The sequence below is a fragment of the Anopheles arabiensis genome, chromosome 2 (genome assembly GCF_016920715.1).
Source record: "Anopheles arabiensis isolate DONGOLA chromosome 2, AaraD3, whole genome shotgun sequence".
In the NCBI taxonomy this organism is placed as follows: domain Eukaryota; kingdom Metazoa; phylum Arthropoda; class Insecta; order Diptera; family Culicidae; genus Anopheles; species Anopheles arabiensis.
Genome location: NC_053517.1, coordinates 76988259 through 77009956, shown reverse-complemented (window position 1 = coordinate 77009956; position 21698 = coordinate 76988259). Strand labels below are relative to the sequence as shown.

The 21698-nt window shown below is 45.9% G+C and overlaps 1 protein-coding gene and 17 non-coding genes across 18 annotated transcripts; all 18 read left to right on the top strand.

The window, feature by feature from the left end:
- Positions 1–355: 355 nt before the first annotated feature.
- Positions 356–474, top strand: LOC120899033. The gene has a single exon (XR_005738840.1). It is a non-coding gene; the product is annotated as a 5S ribosomal RNA (ribosomal RNA).
- Positions 475–856: 382 nt separating this feature from the next.
- On the top strand, positions 857–975 carry LOC120899022. The gene has a single exon (XR_005738829.1). It is a non-coding gene; the product is annotated as a 5S ribosomal RNA (ribosomal RNA).
- A 381-nt stretch (positions 976–1356) lies between these two features.
- On the top strand, positions 1357–1475 carry LOC120899010. The gene has a single exon (XR_005738817.1). It is a non-coding gene; the product is annotated as a 5S ribosomal RNA (ribosomal RNA).
- Positions 1476–1858: 383 nt separating this feature from the next.
- Positions 1859–1977, top strand: LOC120898999. Its single transcript, XR_005738806.1, has one exon. It is a non-coding gene; the product is annotated as a 5S ribosomal RNA (ribosomal RNA).
- Positions 1978–2357: 380 nt separating this feature from the next.
- On the top strand, positions 2358–2476 carry LOC120898988. The gene has a single exon (XR_005738795.1). It is a non-coding gene; the product is annotated as a 5S ribosomal RNA (ribosomal RNA).
- Positions 2477–2856: 380 nt separating this feature from the next.
- LOC120898976 lies at positions 2857–2975 on the top strand. Its single transcript, XR_005738784.1, has one exon. It is a non-coding gene; the product is annotated as a 5S ribosomal RNA (ribosomal RNA).
- A 379-nt stretch (positions 2976–3354) lies between these two features.
- LOC120898965 lies at positions 3355–3473 on the top strand. The gene has a single exon (XR_005738773.1). It is a non-coding gene; the product is annotated as a 5S ribosomal RNA (ribosomal RNA).
- A 381-nt stretch (positions 3474–3854) lies between these two features.
- LOC120898954 lies at positions 3855–3973 on the top strand. Its single transcript, XR_005738762.1, has one exon. It is a non-coding gene; the product is annotated as a 5S ribosomal RNA (ribosomal RNA).
- A 380-nt stretch (positions 3974–4353) lies between these two features.
- Positions 4354–4472, top strand: LOC120898942. Its single transcript, XR_005738751.1, has one exon. It is a non-coding gene; the product is annotated as a 5S ribosomal RNA (ribosomal RNA).
- A 383-nt stretch (positions 4473–4855) lies between these two features.
- Positions 4856–4974, top strand: LOC120898931. Its single transcript, XR_005738739.1, has one exon. It is a non-coding gene; the product is annotated as a 5S ribosomal RNA (ribosomal RNA).
- Positions 4975–5354: 380 nt separating this feature from the next.
- LOC120898919 lies at positions 5355–5473 on the top strand. The gene has a single exon (XR_005738728.1). It is a non-coding gene; the product is annotated as a 5S ribosomal RNA (ribosomal RNA).
- A 379-nt stretch (positions 5474–5852) lies between these two features.
- On the top strand, positions 5853–5971 carry LOC120898908. The gene has a single exon (XR_005738717.1). It is a non-coding gene; the product is annotated as a 5S ribosomal RNA (ribosomal RNA).
- A 380-nt stretch (positions 5972–6351) lies between these two features.
- On the top strand, positions 6352–6470 carry LOC120899256. The gene has a single exon (XR_005739059.1). It is a non-coding gene; the product is annotated as a 5S ribosomal RNA (ribosomal RNA).
- Positions 6471–6849: 379 nt separating this feature from the next.
- Positions 6850–6968, top strand: LOC120899239. The gene has a single exon (XR_005739042.1). It is a non-coding gene; the product is annotated as a 5S ribosomal RNA (ribosomal RNA).
- Positions 6969–7348: 380 nt separating this feature from the next.
- Positions 7349–7467, top strand: LOC120899128. Its single transcript, XR_005738934.1, has one exon. It is a non-coding gene; the product is annotated as a 5S ribosomal RNA (ribosomal RNA).
- A 382-nt stretch (positions 7468–7849) lies between these two features.
- On the top strand, positions 7850–7968 carry LOC120899016. Its single transcript, XR_005738823.1, has one exon. It is a non-coding gene; the product is annotated as a 5S ribosomal RNA (ribosomal RNA).
- Positions 7969–8347: 379 nt separating this feature from the next.
- Positions 8348–8466, top strand: LOC120898902. Its single transcript, XR_005738711.1, has one exon. It is a non-coding gene; the product is annotated as a 5S ribosomal RNA (ribosomal RNA).
- A 657-nt stretch (positions 8467–9123) lies between these two features.
- On the top strand, positions 9124–20913 carry LOC120896489 (calcium/calmodulin-dependent protein kinase type 1). Its single transcript, XM_040300653.1, has 2 exons — positions 9124–9628; positions 11739–20913. The coding sequence occupies exon 2, from the start codon at positions 12948–12950 to the stop codon at positions 14166–14168; it is 1221 nt and encodes a 406-aa protein (XP_040156587.1). The 5' UTR covers positions 9124–9628; positions 11739–12947; the 3' UTR covers positions 14169–20913.
- The last annotated feature ends 785 nt before the right edge of the window (positions 20914–21698 follow it).

The following is a 21698-nucleotide window of genomic DNA, read 5'->3' as shown; positions in this document are numbered from 1 at the left end:
TCATCGGGGATGTGTTTGGTCGCATGGAATGTATCCATCGTCCTTGTGGTCATCCCAGTACGCTGTGAAAAAGTTCCTTTTGGATGAATTGTTGCTCCTTCTAACGCTTCCCTCGAAGGGCGATGTTGTTCTATTTATAGCCCTTCGTAGCACATGTTGGAGTGGGGGAACTGTGGTCGAACATACTTTTTCTCAAACAACCACTCATGAAGATATAATTTATTGTGTAAAAAGCACTGTAGCTTGTGCCCTGTGACTTGTGGAGGCTGCAGAAAAGATGAATTCCACATTAGATTTGAACGTTGGACGGCGGTGTGACGTTGGTTTATCTTGCGTGTTAGCGGCGGGCATGGTTGTCAACGACCATACCATGTTGAAAACACCGGTTCTCGTCCGATCACCGAAGTTAAGCAACATCGGGCATGGCTAGTACTTAGGTGGGTGACCACTTGGGAAAACCATGTGTCGTTGGCATCTTCACCTTTTTGCTTTTCTCAGCCTCATCGGGGATGTGTTTGGTCGCATGGAATGTATCCATCGTCCTTGTGGTCATCCCAGTACGCTGTAAAAAAGTTCCTTTTGGATGAATTCTTTCCTTCTTCCAACGCTTCCCTCGAAGGGCGATGTTGTTCTATTTATAGCCCTTCGTAGCACATGTTGGAGTGGGGGAACTGTGGTCGAACATACTTTTTCTCAAACAACCTCTCTTGAAGGTGGATTTATTTGTGTAAAAAGCACTGTTGCTTGTGCCCTGTGACTTGTGGCGGCTGCAGAAAAGATGAATTCCACATTAGATTTGAACGTTGGACGGCGGTGTGACGTTGGTTTATGTTGCGTGTTAGCGGTGGGCATGGTTGTCAACGACCATACCATGTTGAAAACACCGGTTCTCGTCCGATCACCGAAGTTAAGCAACATCGGGCATGGCTAGTACTTAGGTGGGTGACCACTTGGGAAAACCATGTGTCGTTGGCATCTTCACCTTTTGCTTTTCTCAGCCTCATCGGGGATGTGTTTGGTCGCATGGAATGTATCCATCGTCCTTGTGGTCATCCCAGTACGCTGTGAAAAAGTTCTTTTTGGATGAATTGTTTCCTTCTTCTAACGCTTCCCTCAAAAGGCGATGTTGTTCTATTTATAGCCCTGCGTAGCATATGTTGGAGTGGGGGAACTGTGGTCGAACATACTTTTTCTGCAAACATCACTTTTGAAAATGTGTTTTATTGTGTGCAAAGCACTGTAGCTTGAGCCCTGTGACTTGTGAAGGCTGCAGAAAAGATGAATTCCACACTCGATTTGAACGTTAGACGGCGGTGTGACGTGGGTTTATGTTGCGTGTTAGCGGCGGGCATGGTTGTCAACGACCATACCATGTTGAAAACACCGGTTCTCGTCCGATCACCGAAGTTAAGCAACATCGGGCATGGCTAGTACTTAGGTGGGTGACCACTTGGGAAAACCATGTGTCGTTGGCATCTTCACCTTTTTGCTTTTCTCAGCCTCATCGGGGATGTGTTTGGTCGCATGGAATGTATCCATCGTCCTTGTGGTCATCCCAGTACGCTGTGAAAAAGTTCCTTTTGGATGAATTCTTTCCTTCTTCTAATGCTTCCCTCGAAGGGCGATGTTGTTCTATTTATAGCCCTTCGTAGCATATTGTTGGAGTGGGGGAACTGTGGTCGAACATACTTTTTCTCAAACAACCACTATTGAAAATGTGTTTTATTGTGTGAAAAGCACTGTAGCTTGAGCCCTGTGACTTGTGAAGGCTGCAGAAAAGATGAATTCCACATTAGATTTGAACGTTAGACGGCGGTGTGACGTTGGTTTATGTTGCGTGTTAGCGGCGGGCATGGTTGTCAACGACCATACCATGTTGAAAACACCGGTTCTCGTCCGATCACCGAAGTTAAGCAACATCGGGCATGGCTAGTACTTAGGTGGGTGACCACTTGGGAAAACCATGTGTCGTTGGCATCTTCACCTTTTGCTTTTCTCAGCCTCATCGGGGATGTGTTTGGTCGCATGGAATGTATCCATCGTCCTTGTGGTCATCCCAGTACGCTGTGAAAAAGTTCCTTTTGGATGAATTGTTGCTCCTTCTAACGCTTCCCTCGAAGGGCGATGTTGTTCTATTTATAGCCCTTCGTAGCACATGTTGGAGTGGGGGAACTGTGGTCGAACATACTTTTTCTCAAACAACCACTCATGAAGATATAATTTATTGTGTAAAAAGCACTGTAGCTTGTGCCCTGTGACTTGTGGAGGCTGCAGAAAAGATGAATTCCACATTAGATTTGAACGTTGGACGGCGGTGTGACGTTGGTTTATGTTGCGTGTTAGCGGCGGGCATGGTTGTCAACGACCATACCATGTTGAAAACACCGGTTCTCGTCCGATCACCGAAGTTAAGCAACATCGGGCATGGCTAGTACTTAGGTGGGTGACCACTTGGGAAAACCATGTGTCGTTGGCATCTTCACCTTTTGCTTTTCTCAGCCTCATCGGGGATGTGTTTGGTCGCATGGAATGTATCCATCGTCCTTGTGGTCATCCCAGTACGCTGTGAAAAAGTTCCTTTTGGATGAATTGTTGCTCCTTCTAACGCTTCCCTCGAAGGGCGATGTTGTTCTATTTATAGCCCTTCGTAGCACATGTTGGAGTGGGGGAACTGTGGTCGAACATACTTTTTCTCAAACAACCACTCATGAAGATATAATTTATTGTGTAAAAAGCACTGTAGCTTGTGCCCTGTGACTTGTGGAGGCTGCAGAAAAGATGAATTCCACATTAGATTTGAACGTTGGACGGCGGTGTGACGTTGGTTTATGTTGCGTGTTAGCGGCGGGCATGGTTGTCAACGACCATACCATGTTGAAAACACCGGTTCTCGTCCGATCACCGAAGTTAAGCAACATCGGGCATGGCTAGTACTTAGGTGGGTGACCACTTGGGAAAACCATGTGTCGTTGGCATCTTCACCTTTTGCTTTTCTCAGCCTCATCGGGGATGTGTTTGGTCGCATGGAATGTATCCATCATTCTTGTGGTCATCCCAGTACGCTGTGAAAAAGTTCCTTTTGGATGAATTGTTCCCCTTCTAACGCTTCCCTCGAAGGGCGATGTTGTTCTATTTATAGCCCTTCGCAGCATATGTTGGAGTGGGGGAACTGTGGTCGGACATACTTTTTCTCAAACAACCACTCATGAAGATATAATTTATTGTGTAAAAAGCACTGTAGCTTGAGCCCTGTGACTTGTGGAGGCTGCAGAAAAGATGAATTCCACACTCGATTTGAACGTTAGACGGCGGTGTGACGTTGGTTTATGTTGCGTGTTAGCGGCGGGCATGGTTGTCAACGACCATACCATGTTGAAAACACCGGTTCTCGTCCGATCACCGAAGTTAAGCAACATCGGGCATGGCTAGTACTTAGGTGGGTGACCACTTGGGAAAACCATGTGTCGTTGGCATCTTCACCTTTTGCTTTTCTCAGCCTCATCGGGGATGTGTTTGGTCGCATGGAATGTATCCATCGTCCTTGTGGTCATCCCAGTACGCTGTAAAAAAGTTCCTTTTGGATGAATTCTTTCCTTCTTCCAACGCTTCCCTCGAAGGGCGATGTTGTTCTATTTATAGCCCTTCGTAGCACATGTTGGAGTGGGGGAACTGTGGTCGAACATACTTTTTCTCAAACAACCACTCATGAAGATATAATTAATTGTGTAAAAAGCACTGTAGCTTGAGCCCTGTGACTTGTGGAGGCTGCAGAAAAGATGAATTCCACATTAGATTTGAACGTTAGACGGCGGTGTGACGTTGGTTTATGTTGCGTGTTAGCGGCGGGCATGGTTGTCAACGACCATACCATGTTGAAAACACCGGTTCTCGTCCGATCACCGAAGTTAAGCAACATCGGGCATGGCTAGTACTTAGGTGGGTGACCACTTGGGAAAACCATGTGTCGTTGGCATCTTCACCTTTTGCTTTTCTCAGCCTCATCGGGGATGTGTTTGGTCGCATGGAATGTATCCATCGTCCTTGTGGTCATCCCAGTACGCTGTGAAAAAGTTCCTTTTGGATGAATTGTTGCTCCTTCTAACGCTTCCCTCGAAGGGCGATGTTGTTCTATTTATAGCCCTTCGTAGCACATGTTGGAGTGGGGGAACTGTGGTCGAACATACTTTTTCTGCAAACATCACTTTTGAAAATGTGTTTTATTGTGTGCAAAGCACTGTAGCTTGAGCCCTGTGACTTGTGAAGGCTGCAGAAAAGATGAATTCCACACTCGATTTGAACGTTAGACGGCGGTGTGACGTGGGTTTATGTTGCGTGTTAGCGGCGGGCATGGTTGTCAACGACCATACCATGTTGAAAACACCGGTTCTCGTCCGATCACCGAAGTTAAGCAACATCGGGCATGGCTAGTACTTAGGTGGGTGACCACTTGGGAAAACCATGTGTCGTTGGCATCTTCACCTTTTTGCTTTTCTCAGCCTCATCGGGGATGTGTTTGGTCGCATATAATGTATCCATCGTCCTTGTGGTCATCGCAGTACGCTGTGAAAAAGTTCCTTTTGGATGAATTCTTTCCTTCTTCTAATGCTTCCCTCGAAGGGCGATGTTGTTCTATTTATAGCCCTTCGTAGCATATTGTTGGAGTGGGGGAACTGTGGTCGAACATACTTTTTCTCAAACAACCACTATTGAAAATGTGTTTTATTGTGTGAAAAGCACTGTAGCTTGTGTCCTGTGACTTGTGGCGGCTGCAGAAAAGATGAATTCCACATTAGATTTGAACGTTAGACGGCGGTGTGACATTGGTTTATGTTGCGTGTTAGCGGCGGGCATGGTTGTCAACGACCATACCATGTTGAAAACACCGGTTCTCGTCCGATCACCGAAGTTAAGCAACATCGGGCATGGCTAGTACTTAGGTGGGTGACCACTTGGGAAAACCATGTGTCGTTGGCATCTTCACCTTTTTGCTTTTCTCAGCCTCATCGGGGATGTGTTTGGTCGCATGGAATGTATCCATCATTCTTGTGGTCATCCCAGTACGCTGTGAAAAAGTTCCTTTTGGATGAATTGTTCCCCTTCTAACGCTTCCCTCGAAGGGCGATGTTGTTCTATTTATAGCCCTTCGTAGCATATGTTGGAGTGGGGGAACTGTGGTCGGACATACTTTTTCTCAAACAACCACTCATGAAGATATAATTTATTGTGTAAAAAGCACTGTAGCTTGAGCCCTGTGACTTGTGGAGGCTGCAGAAAAGATGAATTCCACACTCGATTTGAACGTTAGACGGCGGTGTGACGTTGGTTTATGTTGCGTGTTAGCGGCGGGCATGGTTGTCAACGACCATACCATGTTGAAAACACCGGTTCTCGTCCGATCACCGAAGTTAAGCAACATCGGGCATGGCTAGTACTTAGGTGGGTGACCACTTGGGAAAACCATGTGTCGTTGGCATCTTCACCTTTTGCTTTTCTCAGCCTCATCGGGGATGTGTTTGGTCGCATGGAATGTATCCATCATTCTTGTGGTCATCCCAGTACGCTGTGAAAAAGTTCCTTTTGGATGAATTGTTCCCCTTCTAACGCTTCCCTCGAAGGGCGATGTTGTTCTATTTATAGCCCTTCGTAGCATATGTTGGAGTGGGGGAACTGTGGTCGGACATACTTTTTCTCAAACAACCACTCATGAAGATATAATTTATTGTGTAAAAAGCACTGTAGCTTGAGCCCTGTGACTTGTGGAGGCTGCAGAAAAGATGAATTCCACACTCGATTTGAACGTTAGACGGCGGTGTGACGTTGGTTTATGTTGCGTGTTAGCGGCGGGCATGGTTGTCAACGACCATACCATGTTGAAAACACCGGTTCTCGTCCGATCACCGAAGTTAAGCAACATCGGGCATGGCTAGTACTTAGGTGGGTGACCACTTGGGAAAACCATGTGTCGTTGGCATCTTCACCTTTTTGCTTTTCTCAGCCTCATCGGGGATGTGTTTGGTCGCATGGAATGTATCCATCGTCCTTGTGGTCATCCCAGTACGCTGTGAAAAATTTCTTTGGATGAATTCTTTCCTTCTTCTAACGCTTCCCTCGAAGGGCGATGTTGTTCTATTTATAGCCCTTCGTAGCACATGTTGGAGTGGGGGAACTGTGGTCGAACATACTTTTTCTCAAACAACCTTTCTTGAAGGTGGATTTATTTGTGTGAAAAGCACTGTAGCTTGTGCCCCGTGACTTGTGGCGGCTGCAGAAAAGATGAATTCCACATTAGATTTGAACGTTAGACGGCGGTGTGACGTTGGTTTATGTTGCGTGTTAGCGGCGGGCATGGTTGTCAACGACCATACCATGTTGAAAACACCGGTTCTCGTCCGATCACCGAAGTTAAGCAACATCGGGCATGGCTAGTACTTAGGTGGGTGACCACTTGGGAAAACCATGTGTCGTTGGCATCTTCACCTTTTGCTTTTCTCAGCCTCATCGGGGATGTGTTTGGTCGCATGGAATGTATCCATCATTCTTGTGGTCATCCCAGTACGCTGTGAAAAAGTTCCTTTTGGATGAATTGTTCCCCTTCTAACGCTTCCCTCGAAGGGCGATGTTGTTCTATTTATAGCCCTTCGTAGCATATGTTGGAGTGGGGGAACTGTGGTCGGACATACTTTTTCTCAAACAACCACTCATGAAGATATAATTTATTGTGTAAAAAGCACTGTAGCTTGAGCCCTGTGACTTGTGGAGGCTGCAGAAAAGATGAATTCCACACTCGATTTGAACGTTAGACGGCGGTGTGACGTTGGTTTATGTTGCGTGTTAGCGGCGGGCATGGTTGTCAACGACCATACCATGTTGAAAACACCGGTTCTCGTCCGATCACCGAAGTTAAGCAACATCGGGCATGGCTAGTACTTAGGTGGGTGACCACTTGGGAAAACCATGTGTCGTTGGCATCTTCACCTTTTTGCTTTTCTCAGCCTCATCGGGGATGTGTTTGGTCGCATGGAATGTATCCATCATTCTTGTGGTCATCCCAGTACGCTGTGAAAAAGTTCCTTTTGGATGAATTGTTCCCCTTCTAACGCTTCCCTCGAAGGGCGATGTTGTTCTATTTATAGCCCTTCGTAGCATATGTTGGAGTGGGGGAACTGTGGTCGGACATACTTTTTCTCAAACAACCACTCATGAAGATATAATTTATTGTGTAAAAAGCACTGTAGCTTGAGCCCTGTGACTTGTGGAGGCTGCAGAAAAGATGAATTCCACACTCGATTTGAACGTTAGACGGCGGTGTGACGTTGGTTTATGTTGCGTGTTAGCGGCGGGCATGGTTGTCAACGACCATACCATGTTGAAAACACCGGTTCTCGTCCGATCACCGAAGTTAAGCAACATCGGGCATGGCTAGTACTTAGGTGGGTGACCACTTGGGAAAACCATGTGTCGTTGGCATCTTCACCTTTTTGCTTTTCTCAGCCTCATCGGGGATGTGTTTGGTCGCATGGAATGTATCCATCGTCCTTGTGGTCATCCCAGTACGCTGTGAAAAATTTCCTTTTGGATGAATTCTTTCCTTCTTCTAACGCTTCCCTCGAAGGGCGATGTTGTTCTATTTATAGCCCTTCGTAGCACATGTTGGAGTGGGGGAACTGTGGTCGAACATACTTTTTCTCAAACAACCTTTCTTGAAGGTGGATTTATTTGTGTGAAAAGCACTGTAGCTTGTGCCCCGTGACTTGTGGCGGCTGCAGAAAAGATGAATTCCACATTAGATTTGAACGTTAGACGGCGGTGTGACGTTGGTTTATGTTGCGTGTTAGCGGCGGGCATGGTTGTCAACGACCATACCATGTTGAAAACACCGGTTCTCGTCCGATCACCGAAGTTAAGCAACATCGGGCATGGCTAGTACTTAGGTGGGTGACCACTTGGGAAAACCATGTGTCGTTGGCATCTTCACCTTTTGCTTTTCTCAGCCTCATCGGGGATGTGTTTGGTCGCATGGAATGTATCCATCATTCTTGTGGTCATCCCAGTACGCTGTGAAAAAGTTCCTTTTGGATGAATTGTTCCCCTTCTAACGCTTCCCTCGAAGGGCGATGTTGTTCTATTTATAGCCCTTCGTAGCATATGTTGGAGTGGGGGAACTGTGGTCGGACATACTTTTTCTCAAACAACCACTCATGAAGATATAATTTATTGTGTAAAAAGCACTGTAGCTTGAGCCCTGTGACTTGTGGAGGCTGCAGAAAAGATGAATTCCACACTCGATTTGAACGTTAGACGGCGGTGTGACGTTGGTTTATGTTGCGTGTTAGCGGCGGGCATGGTTGTCAACGACCATACCATGTTGAAAACACCGGTTCTCGTCCGATCACCGAAGTTAAGCAACATCGGGCATGGCTAGTACTTAGGTGGGTGACCACTTGGGAAAACCATGTGTCGTTGGCATCTTCACCTTTTTGCTTTTCTCAGCCTCATCGGGGATGTGTTTGGTCGCATGGAATGTATCCATCGTCCTTGTGGTCATCCCAGTACGCTGTGAAAAAGTTCCTTTTGGATGAATTCTTTCCTTCTTCTAATGCTTTCCTCAAAGGGCGATGTTGTTCTATTTATAGCCCTTTGCAGCACACGCTGTTGAATTGAATTGTATTGTTTTGTTGTTTTGGTGATGATTTGTTGATTTAGTACGGCAAAACACGCAGTGTTGTTACACACGGTTGCTCCTGCTGAAGAGAAGTAGTTGTGTTTTGAAATTTCAGCGAAAAACTTGATTTGCAATGAATAATGCGCAGCAATTTCTTTTCTTGTTACCATTGAATGTTTATGCTGTTCTATGTCCACAGTCGTCTCACAGTTCGCTTGTCATTTCTGACTGAGGTTCATACAAAAGGTAAGATCTTACAGTCAGTCAAATATTTTTCCTTGAAATTGTTTGACAACTGCCTGCGTGTATCTTCCGACATCCTTTTTGTTTTGCGTGTTTTATCACCAGAACAATTTTTCTAAATCATTTGATATCTTTTTCGCGTTGCACCGACACCGATGTCACACGATCTGTTTAGTTATCTCGGTGTGCTGTCACCGTGCGACTTCGAAACAAACTGACATTTGTCTAGCAACCTTGCCCAACACCAGTCGTTGTTCATGCAAAATCAACCAGCAGCAAGGAAAAAAACTACACACACACAAGCAACAAGAGAAACTCCTCCGCACGCAAAAAACGCATTATTTGCACGCGGGGAGGTGAAATAACAGCCTAATAGCCCCCGCACACAGTTGGTGTTGGTCCAGCGGTCACTTATTACAACCGCGTGTGCTGCCGATTGCATTTTTGGTCTGCTGGCGCAGAATAAAACATTGAACCTAGAAGGTGTTCTCGCATGTACCCCTGTGTGCGTGTGTGAGTGTGGACAGAAAAAGTGTTTTGATGTGTTTTTGTTTTCGCTACACTATTCATCCGCGAGCAGCAGCAGCAGCAGCAGCAGCTCCTGCATACGGCAAGAGTACGTGGAACATCCGTGCAAGGCGAACGCGTGCCAAGAGTAGTCAGTAGCAACAACAGCAGCAACAGCAGCAACAGCACCTTTCGGCCGTCTCCTCCTGCTGATAGGTATGTCAAATGGGGGGTCTCTCTCGTGTAATTCATATACGACAGGAACGTGCGCTTTTAACAACACACAGACACACACACACACACACTGTGTTTTGCGAGCGATGAAGGTGGGTGATAGCGCGTTGATGGGTTTTTTATTGGCCGATAGAAAACCGCCCACCACCACCGAGATCAGCCCCCAACACCCCTGAAGGAAACCGTCGCCGTGCCCCGTTTGGGTTGAGGTCAATGCGGAAAAGCACCAGCAGCGAAGGGTCCGTCACGGCCCCGTTGTGCCTTCCTTGCAGCCCCGTCTAAATTTAATGTTATGCGTGTGCTCCACCTGTGTGCCTGTGTGCATGGATGTGTGTGAGTGTCCAAGAAAGTGTGGAAATTGTGGTGTTTTTAAACCAAATTATTGATTATCTTCACGAAGCACACACACTCACAGACACACACGCACACACACACAGAACAGTGACTGTGGTAAGCTCGGAAGCGTCTGCAGAAGGGGCAAAAAGGGCAGCACACAAAAAAAGCAGCCAGAGAAGCTATGCTATGCTGTGCGAATTTGTGTGACTCTGTGTTTGTGTGTTGGTGGGTTTTTTTTTGCGCGTGTCCTATCGCTGGCAAAGGAAGGGAACACGCGCAGTCGATGGTGGTGGCGGGCCAGGGCCGGACGGTACTGATGGGCATGAAGCCAGGGGAGTTTGACCTTATGGTAAATTGAAAGTTATAGTACCGTCCGTTTCGCTGGATTCGTTTTAGAGCCTGCTGCTGCTGCTGCTGCTGCGACTGCTCCCCCTTTTCTTGTTGGCATTGTGCTCGATATGGCTCGATACGGGGTGGAAGGGGGGGGGGGACGTTCACCACACAACTCTCTGCCAGAGCGACGGGCAAGACGACGACCGACCCGGCCGTTGGCTGCGCTTCTCCCGGCAGAGAATTGCAGGAGTAGGCTGTGCTGCGGCTGCTGGCTCCACGGGTTGCTCCACGAATCCGCTGCTAAGATGGGGGCACTGCGACCCGTGCGTGCGTGCGATGTGTGTGTGTGTGTGTGTCTATCCACCCGTTCTTTTTTACGATGACGTCAGTCGAACGGGGTTCATCAAAGGCGGGGTGGGATCAGAGATTAATAGGGCCAACGAGGAGGAATGCGCATCACCCCCCCCCCCCCACCCAAAAAGAAGCAAAACGCCAAAAACACCCATTCACCCATTCTCCAGCTCCCCCAGCAGCACCCCGTCTCCTCTCCGTGAAGGGTGTGAAGGACGCGATAGTGTGTGTGTGTGTGTGCATATGTGTGTGGTGAAATTGTTTATGAGATGGTTTTAATCTTGGCAGCGATCACGTTCCGTGTGTAACATCGAGCGGGTTAGGGCGGCGACGATGGGGGATGGTATTGGTGCGCATCAAGCCAACCAAACAACATCATCGGCCCCCGGTGTAATCATCCGGGCGAATTCGATGCCACCCCGGGTGGACAGGGGTCACACCATCATCCCCATACACACGCAACGTCAATGTTGTCGTCGCCGCCGCGTTTGCTAAACGTTCGCGCAGTCCGGTATAGATGCTTCGAACACGTGTTTTGGTGTCGGCCGTTGTAACCATGAGTATTCAATTTTTCCCACTTTTTTTTTGGTTGCCCTGTACATATGAGAGTACAAGTACGAAACGAAATGACAGTTTTCCGGGCTGTGCTAGTAAGTGTGCTCCTCAAAGTGTCGGAAGCAACCACAACAACGCATTGGAGATTGTGTGTGTTTGTGCGACATAAAAGGGGCCACAAGGACCTGTGTGCTTCTCCCGTTCTATCGCCCGATGTCGACCACCAACTGCAACAGCACCACCAAATACGTGACCGATTAACCCGGAGGAGGAGGAGTGTGAGGAAGGGTGTAGATATGAAGGACGCGCGCTAAATAGTAATTGGGGTGGTGTCGTGGAAGGGAATGATGCCTATCAACCTGTTGATTTTATTTGTTGTCCAGTAATGGAGTAATGGAGCAATGGGGGAAAGGGACACGGGATTTATTTCTTCCAGTGGCAGTTACGCTGCATACTACGGCCCAATACACAACTAATTTATTCATTATGGGTTTTCCTTCTTTCCTTCTCGTTGCAGCAATCGGGGCAGGCGCAAATACACGTAGCAGCAACAGCAGCAACAAACGACACACCACGTAATCCGAGGCCAGTGACAATGTTGCGCCTGTTGCACTAAGAAAGGAACGAACAGTGTTGTGTGTGTGTGTGTCTGTGTGTCCGGTTCTGTGTGTCCATCTTCACGTCTAACGGCCAACGTCACTCTGTCCCGTGCTTTTGGTAGTAGAACCTACTTACCTACGTACATGTGCGCGCGTTTTGTATGTGTGTCCTCTGTGTTCCGTATGTGGTGTAGTGTATTGGGGTAGAGGAACAGCAGCGGGGTGGCGGGAAAAACAACACGCACATGAAGGCCCTACAAACTACTAGCAGCCGCCCCACGGTGTAGCCCGCCACACATACCACACCACACACACATGTGCTGCTGCCTCCGTACGAGAGGGGCGAGATAAGCGTGCCGGCCGTTTGCATCATTTCTGTCCAGGTTTTACTGTTTTGTGTTGTTAAAACCGAATCGCCACAATCGCCACAAGAGCGGCACTATCTCCCCGCATTTGCGAAGAAAGCAACACGAGGGGCAAAACCGTTCGGCACCGAGCGGGGACCATTCGGCAGTGGACCTGTGTCCGTAACGGAAAGGAACAAAAAAGAAGAAAAAACAATAGCTCGATGGTGCCGCGGCGCCGCATTTGCCACGATTCTCACCGTGCCGTCTGTAGTGTGTAGTGAGGAGTAGAGAGGAAACGCACGGAAGAAGTGTCTGATAGTGTGTGTGCGTTCCTGGTTCCTGTAGAATCCCGGTAGTACGAAAGATAGTAGTAGCCGTAGTGGTGAAACGGGGAGGCGGCCACAGAGACAAAGCTGATTGTGACTTGTGTTTTCGGGAAGGACAGTCAGCCTGCCCGCCTGTCGCCTGTGAAGGACAACGTTACTGCACGGCGGCCCAGCACAGCGCGAAACGGATTGGCGCAGCGGAATAAGAGTTGAAAAGGCGGAGACGACCGAGGCGCCTATTATTCCACAAAAGGACGAGACCGAGAAGGGGAGGGAGAGGGAACAAACGCTGTGCCAAGCTTCAAAGGACTGTATTGTGTGGACGCCTGCGAGCAATAATAAGGCGGAAGGACGCGGCAGAATACAAAAGGAAGATTCGCTCTCTTATCTCTCTCTAACTGCCTTCTCACTCTCTCTCTCTCTCACACACTCCCGAGGGGGAGGGAGCCACACCATGCCACTGTTTGGGAAGAAAGATTCGGGCAAAAAGATACGCAAGGACGTGAAGGATGGGTGCGACAAGCTGCCGAGCATCGACGACAAGTACGTCATCAAGGAGCTGCTCGGGACGGGCGCGTTCTCCGAGGTGCGGCTGTGCGAGCACCGGGAGACGGCCCAGCAGTACGCGGTCAAGATCATCGACAAGAAGGCGCTGAAGGGCAAGGAGGACTCGCTCGAGAACGAAATCCGCGTGCTGAAGCGGTTCAGTGCGCGGCGCAGCGACGGCAGCGGGGTGCAGACGGCGGCACCGCCGATCGGGGGGCCGCGCTTCGCCCATCCCAACATCGTGCAGCTGCTGGAAACGTTCGAGGACAAGTCGAAGGTGTACTTAATCATGGAGCTGGTGACCGGGGGCGAACTGTTCGACCGGATCGTCGAGAAGGGCTCGTACACCGAGCGGGACGCGTCGAACCTGATCCGGCAGGTGCTGGAAGCGGTCGACTACATGCACGAGCAGGGCGTCGTGCACCGGGACCTGAAGCCGGAGAATCTGCTCTACTACAGTGCGGCCGAGGACAGCAAAATCATGATCAGCGACTTCGGCCTGTCCAAGATGGAGGATTCGGGCTTCATGGCGACGGCGTGCGGTACGCCCGGGTACGTCGCGCCCGAGGTGCTCGCCCAGAAACCGTACGGCAAGGCGGTGGACGTGTGGAGCATAGGCGTCATCTCGTACATACTGCTGTGCGGCTACCCGCCGTTCTACGACGAGAACGATGCGAACCTGTTCGCGCAGATACTGAAGGGCGAGTTCGAGTTCGACTCGCCGTACTGGGACGAGATTAGCGACTCGGCGAAAGACTTCATACGCAACCTGATGTGCGTGAACGTGGAGCGGCGGTTCACGTGCAAGCAGGCGCTAGCGCACCCGTGGATCTCGGGCAACGCGGCCAGCAGCAAGAACATCCACGGTACCGTGTCCGAGCAGCTGAAGAAGAACTTTGCCAAGTCGCGCTGGAAGCAGGCGTACCACGCGGCCACCGTCATCCGGCAGATGCAGCGGATGGCGCTGAGCAGCGGCGGCAGCGGCACCGCGTACGGCCGCAGCTCCTCCCGGATAAGCAATGTGGCGGCGGATGGCACCTCGTCGGCGGGTGGTGGTGGTGCCGGCAACGAGACGAGTGGGGATGGACAAGCGGACACTGCTACTACTGCTGCGTCGGGCAGTAAGTAATAACTAGTTGGCTGGTTGGTCGTGTCAAAAAACAAACACAAACTCTACTTAGCTTAAATGGAAACACGACAAAAACACACACACGGTAGGAGCGGAGCGCACCTAGTAGTTTATAGGGAAAGGGCAAGAGAGGAGGGAACGTATGTGTGTGTGTCCGTGTGTGATTGCAGGCCTCTGTCCGCAGATATATCTGTTTGTTTCCGTTTCTGTTTGTAGTAGTAGCTGTACTTGATACTCTTTTTTATGTTTGTTGTACGATGTTGTTAAAGTTCTCGTTTGTTCTCGTTCTAGCAGTGAAGCGTTTATACTTTTTTGTTTATAATGATAACTGTTTCCATTCTCTTTCTTTTTATTTTTAAAACCCATAACCAATGTTTCTCTGACGATATCTCTTACGCTACTATTGTACTGGACGGTGCAAACTGAAAAATGATACTTAAGACACAAGACAGTGTAGGCAAGCTTAAACCACAGGCCAGGGAAAAGGTATAACAATGTTTAAACAGCCTGCAATCGTCACACTGCAAAAGCTCAACGGAGATATTTCTCATAACGGCTACGGCCAATTCCACCGACCGATTAAAGGGACACACTGGTACTGGTTTGGTACAACCAAAACATTCACCCGCCCCCGAAGAACATCCTACCGACGTTAACTGTAGACCACGAACCTAACGGGCAATGCGCAATGCGCGCGAGCTTTACCGAACATCACGTAACAGTTGCTCAAGTGATGAACGTGAATATTAGCAGTGTATGTTTGCGCGATATATTTTGTTTAGGTTTTAACACAAACTATTTTTTTTTTTTTCAAACTTTACCACATCACAGTGATAGCTAATTAATGTCGATTTCATAATCGTTAACCACAGGAGCAGAAAATGGATGGTTTAAAAATGGCCAAATACGGCAACGCGTTCGTTCTGTACGATGTGTTCATAAACCGATAAAGGGATCGTTTTAGAATGTCTTAAGTGCAATGATATTAACAATTTTAAAGCCACTGTCGCTTAGGTACTTATACTTAAACATGCACACCGGCGGGCATCGTATTCTTATTGGAAAGTGAACATTTAAACCATAATTCACACTAGACCCACAGGCCGCCGTTGCGCGATGTACTTCTCTTATTCCAACAATACTTAAACATTCTTCTTCGTTTGCTTGTAATGCATTTTTTGTTGGGGGCATTTGTTTATCTAGTTATTCGTTCCAGTGCGCGTTTGCTAACACCTGTTTATTGGAATTCAAATCTGTGCGGATAAGCGAGCGATATGAGCTTAATCTAATAGACGACGGGCGAGGAAAGATACACGTACATGCTTTTTATAAACTCGTGTTGGAAGACCGTTTTTGCCCTGTTTGTGACATCGAATCCATTCCTTCTAATAATAAGTGCAGCCGTTTGTGCGACCCATTAACGGTAACGTGCAAAATGGGTTAAGCGTTGCTGTGTTAGCGTGTCCAGATATGAAGACGATCGAATCTCTGCCTGTTCAAAAAAAAGAAGCGTGTGTAATGTTGTGTTAGAAACCGTCCCCTAGCGCCAAGGCGCTAACTGGTTGCAATTACCGTATAATTTACAGCTTAATTTGTTGTGTTTTCCGTCTTGCAGCTTTTTGTTGTTTAGCAAATATTTCCTTTTCACAATGTGTGTACCTCTCCAGTTGCTGGCGAACTTCGGGGTGACTTTTGGGGTCACAATTTGATAGCGTTGAATGTTGTTGCGTTGCTTGAAACAAGATTGTAGCGAGCTAAAGCACGCTGAAAACCGTGCCGAATAGCTGTGCGAAAACACGATCAACGATTGCATAAAATGACAAGCCTCTTTTAAAATAGTCTAGGTTTTAAAGTAAAGCAAACAAACAACACTTATCAATCAAACAACCAACCAGCAGCACCGGCAGTGAACGAGTCTTGTTTGGGGCGTACAGAGCAAGATATTAACCAATTAGAACACACACGGGTGTTTTAATCATTCCCTGGCTCTCGCTCTCATGTTGTTATAGTTTTTTTAGACGTTTGTTCGTCTAAACGATATTTTGAATCTCTCCAAACAACCAACTCTCCCTAACGTGTAAACGTGTGATCTTTGCTGGACGGGACAAACGATCGAGGCAGCGTCCCAACAAACCACTTAACGAACGAATCCATATCATGCACATGACGATAAACGCGATGAAATCTCTCTCCCCTTCCCGTACCTTGATCCACCTTTTTTACACCGATTCAGTTTGTGATCTTAAGTACTTTTTTGCGTTAGTTTTTATTCTGTTGATAAGCAAACACGCATACTTTCCATCAACAACAACGATCTGATCGGCTAGCCTCTACCCTTAGTGGCTGAGGTGCAATATAACGCAGGTTAGCTGGCATTAGGAGGTGAAAGCAAAGGGATTTTTTGAAGCTCCCAATAATGTGTGGCCAGCTTATGGGTCACGTTTGCGTTAGTTTATTGTCTTATTTCTTCTTGTTGTTACGGATGAATGAATCGCAATAGTTCTCGCGCACACGCCCCAAAACACGGTATGGTGTGCTTCTCCTAGTAGTTGTTAAAAGCGTAATGTACGAAGAATAAACAAACACAAACAAACATTGTAAGGCTTAACCCGGCTTAGACCTTAAGTTAAACCGTCGGTCTAGAGTTGAGTTGAGAACATTTGCGCGCGTGATAAACCACCAACCCTGGGAAAACCCCCACGTGGGAAGGAAAAGCTGAAGTAGCAGCAGGAAAATGTTTGGTAAACCGACAAAATCGACATCAAAAAAGGCGCATCATTGTTTAACATTTGCAAAAAAAAAAGAAGAAGAAAAAATCGTAGCACCGCGTTACCGGCCTGTTTGCAAATATTTTAAGTGTACGGGGTGGCGCCAACACACGTACAAAATCGTTGCCGTACCAATGTTTGTGCAGTTGACGCCGGACCGAGGAAGAATGTTACCGCTGTGCACATACGGCGAACCATTATCCATAGGGCTTAACGCAGAGAAGCGCAATAACATGCTTTTCAGTACATAGAATACGACAGCAACAAAAGAAAAGGGATGGAGTAAAACAAAAAACCTGTCGATAAAACAAAATTAAAATTATCGCACTAAAATAGATGGGTATCAGTTTTGATTGGATTGATTTGATGTCGGACAAAACAAATCACTAGAATAGACAAAAAAGCATTAGCAAAAGCAACAAACAAACAAACACACAAAGCACACAAACATTCTAACGAGATGTACTGTACTAAGAGAAGCAGCTGTAAAGGGAGACAGATCGCATTCGGATTAATTTAAAGCAATTTGAATCTGATTTGTACCAGCAACTTTTAACGCTTGAAGGCGAACGTGTATTGTAAAGTGTGCATGTGTGCATGTGTATGTGTGTGCGTGTATGTGTAATGTTATGAAGAATTCCTTTGTACAGTGCGTGTTAGCTTCTGGGTATGTGTGTGTGTGAGAGGTGAAAACAAAAAAAAAACAAGAAAAAATCATTACATACAACAAGAAAAGAAAAGAAAAAAAATATTTAAAAACAAAACGAAAGACTTAAAAAGGCGTAAAACGAGCGTAGGGCAGAGAGAATATAGAGCTTTTTTATATACAATTTTATGTTCCATTTCCCCTCCCCCCCATTGTAGTGCGCAATGGCGCAAAGAAATGTAAAGAGAAAGTAAAAATCAAAGGGAACGCTACTACTACCACTACTACTACTGCTACTACTGCTACTACTAACATTCCAATTCCAACGATTACTATAAAAAGGCAACAAAGACTTTAAGGACACATGCAAACATAGATAGTAACTGTCCACTCTCAGTCTCTCTCGTCATTGTTTGTTTTTTTGTTTATCGTTTTCCTGTGTATTTCTCTGTTCTGCATTCCATTCATATCAAGCCAAGCGCTAGCTCTGTGCGGAACCATAATGTAATAGGGATGTTTCTAAACGAGCGAATGTTAATCTCTGTCGTACTCTCCACATATATCCTGTTTCCGTGTGCGCTTTGCCACACGAGTGCAATTTAGTGCAATCATCCGGGCCCGCGGCCAGCGGAGCATTCAGTTCCTAGAGGCGGCATACATAAAACATGCTGACTTTAGTATAGTGTACACGACCCGCCACTGTCTCTCTCTCTCTCTCTCTTTTATGCGCAACTGTACCGCGTAAGCGACCACGTGGAGCTATAACCCTCTTTACCGCATGCTCCCGCCGCCACACTTTCCCACGTGCAAACGCCGACTTTTCTCTGTGATCATCACTGCTGTCAGCCCTTTTGCTCGATGTGTGTGTGTTTAAAATTGGCTGATAATAGATTAAACAAAACAAAAAAAAAACAAATAAACAAACGAATCTGAACATACTTCTCTGTAAATGGGCAAAAGCAAAGCAACAAACACATGCAAAACACTCACACACACAAACGGTACAAAATTGAACAAAAATCGTAAAACGAAAAAATAAAAAAAATAAATCAACAAACATGCAAAGCAAGCAAATACAACAAATAGCAAGTTAATCGCTCTCTCTCTCTTCCATCTCCCTGTTGAAATCTCTATCTCTCTCTCGATGGTGTTCGCGGTCAGTTGCAATCGCAGTAGCAGTGGGAAATGTGTTTTTTAGATTCGCGTCGCTAACTAGATTTAGTACGTTTTTTTTTCTTTTGCGCTGCACACGCATGTGGAGAACGGGCAAAACAAGCAAATCAAGAAACAAACAAACAAATAAATAATTAATTAATAATAAACGATCCGTCGTCTTAAAAACACACGTCATCCATCGTCCAAAAAAGAAAACAAGAAAATAAAAATAGAGGAAAACAGGCGATAGTAGTAGCAGTGTTGTTGTTGAGTTGTTAAATCTTGGATCAATGTTGTAAAATCAGAGACAACATTATCAATGCAAAAACTGTTTAAGAAAAGTTCTACAAGAAATAAAACACACACACACAGACACAGACAGACAGTTGTAAAGACAAAACGACAAACAAAGATAGAAAGAGAGAGAGAGAAAGAGAGAGAAAAGCACGGAGAAACTGGCGGTGGTTTTTAAGTTGAAAATGTTCTGAATTTAAAATAGTAACGCAAATGGCAAAACGTTGATGTTTAAAGAAAATAAAACCGGGGGTAGTATGTGTACCTTTGATTATTACCTTAAAAATATACATACATATTATATACATATATATATACATATACATACATATACATGTGCGAATAACATATTTTTAAAACCCACACTCTTCGCTCACATCAACACAGCAACACCATCGTCGCACTGTGTGAGCGTGTGCGTTCTGTTTGTGTGTGTGAGTGTGTGGCCATAGACATATATTCGTAGCTTAAGCTGGGCGACCACCCGTTGGGCCTCCCAATCGCGCCCGCCGTGCAGCTGCAGCTGCAACTGGCAGGGCGTGGACGTACGGGCAAGAACCGATTTGTGTTTTTATCTGGACACCTTTTTACTACCGAAAACCAGCTGGATAGATTGTTAGACTGTTGTTCTGAAATTGTGTTAGTTGGTGTTTATTTGGCCCTTGTTTTTGTGTTTTGTTGTTAAACAGCTACAGCAACAGTGTGAAGATAGAACAACCCGCCCGTTGCAGGAGAGTAGCGTAACGAAACGAAAGTAGTAGCTGCGACTTGGACAGCAGAGCAGAGGTTAAAGTGTAATAAAGGAGTAGCACGAACACGGAGAGAGTTGATGTTGGGGTGAGGGGGGTTGATCGTTGTTTTGGGATGGGGCAAGCAAGGGAGTGAGGGTGAGAGGTTTTAGGAAATTCAACTAATACAATAATTTTATTATGTGGTCTATGAATGTGATCTACTATATTTAAAAAAAAATGAGAAGAAAAAAACAGAGAAAAAGTAACAGCAAAACAAAACCTAGTACTAAACTTAAGTAGGTGTTTAGTGGTTAAGAGCAGCGATTCAAACAGCGATAGAGCGACAAACACAGAAGAAGAAAAAAAACAACCGAGGAAGGTGAAAGAAAACAAATAGAACGAATAACAAATCAGAAATGTTGATGGAATGAAGAAAACAAAAAAAGGATATTAAAAAAGAAAGTTAAGTGGTAAGAGCACACACACACACACAGGAGGGTCATGTTGAAGAAAGAGATAAAAAGGCATGCGAAAAAGAGGATAGAGTCCCCGTGTGAAGCAAAAAAGGGTTGCTGCGCGTTAAAGCACAACACCACACCAAAACAGACAAACAATATATTCATCACAGACAGTGCGGAGCGGGAAACCATCAACAGCAACCTAACTACTATTAGTACTACTACTACTATTACTAACACAACCACTACTACTACTACTACTTTGTCGTTTGTCGAGGGGAAAGAAGGGTTTTATTGCATTTCTTCAACCAACCCTGTAGCTAAAAACAAAAAAACAGTTGGAATAACGGAAGAAATTGGTAATTTGTTGGGTGTAGCAAAAAGAGCGCGCAGGAATGCGCACATAGACAAACGAGAGAAAACGCAAACGCAAGCAAAACAATAGCAAAAGAAAAGAGAAGAAAAAAAACCGCAACACAGAAACCTATCACACTACGCGTAAACTACTAAAACAAATGTGAAGCAAAATGGAAACAAAGCAACAAACAAACAAACAAACAAACAAACAAACATATTAAATAATCTGGTTATACGAGAAACAGAGAGAGAAAGAGCGCGCGATGATGCAGCTTTGCTGAATAGCATTTAATAATCTCAATAAATTCGTTCATTGTGTAACTGAAAGCAGCTAAACAGCATATGGTAGCGCCTTTGTTTGTGTTTGTGTATTTCATTTACGAAAGATCTAAACTAAAACAAAATGAAACAAAATACGTACTTTTGGGGGTAAGTATGAGCAGAAAATTATTGCAACAAACGCAGCATAATAACAGCAAAACACCCACAAGTCCACAGTTAGAGGTGTGCTAAATGAACCAGAACCGTACGGTTCATTCAGTTCACGGGAAAAAATGGATGAACCGGTTCACTAGAACGCTATGGTTCTTTTTATACATCAAAATTTAAAAAAATGTAGCATAAGTGCAAAAATTCATAATTATTTAGAAATAATGAACGGAACATTCTTCCAACATTCGCCAATTTAGAGAAGAGACAAGAAATGGTTTATTTTAAACTGCGTGTAGTGTGCACGGAAATAACACCAGACTCATCGAATCCGATTCTAGATCATTCCGGATGATTCCGGATCAGTCCGTATGAGTCTGGCTGAGTCCGAACGGATCCAGTCGAGTCCAGTCAAGTCCGGGCGAGTAGTATAGATTGGCGGTGCAATTGCTAATTCCTAGCATGACTATCCATTTTTGTTTCCACAATTCTGGATGAGTGTGTTCCCTTTCAAGTCAAAAATTGAAATAGCCTTACTGCTTTATGTAAAGGGGAGGGCATACGGGAAATACAAGGAAAAAGGGGTTTTAAATCAGACCGAAATGGGTAAATATTATTGCAAACAGAAAAAGAATGTTGTACAGAATCGTACATATTTGATGCCTTACTTGAGTGCACACATGCTTACAGAA

Excerpts from the sequence above, each read along its gene's own strand:
- LOC120896489 (XM_040300653.1), top strand. The coding sequence starts at position 12,948 with ATGCCACTGTTTGGGAAGAAAGATTCGGGCAAAAAGATACGCAAGGAC.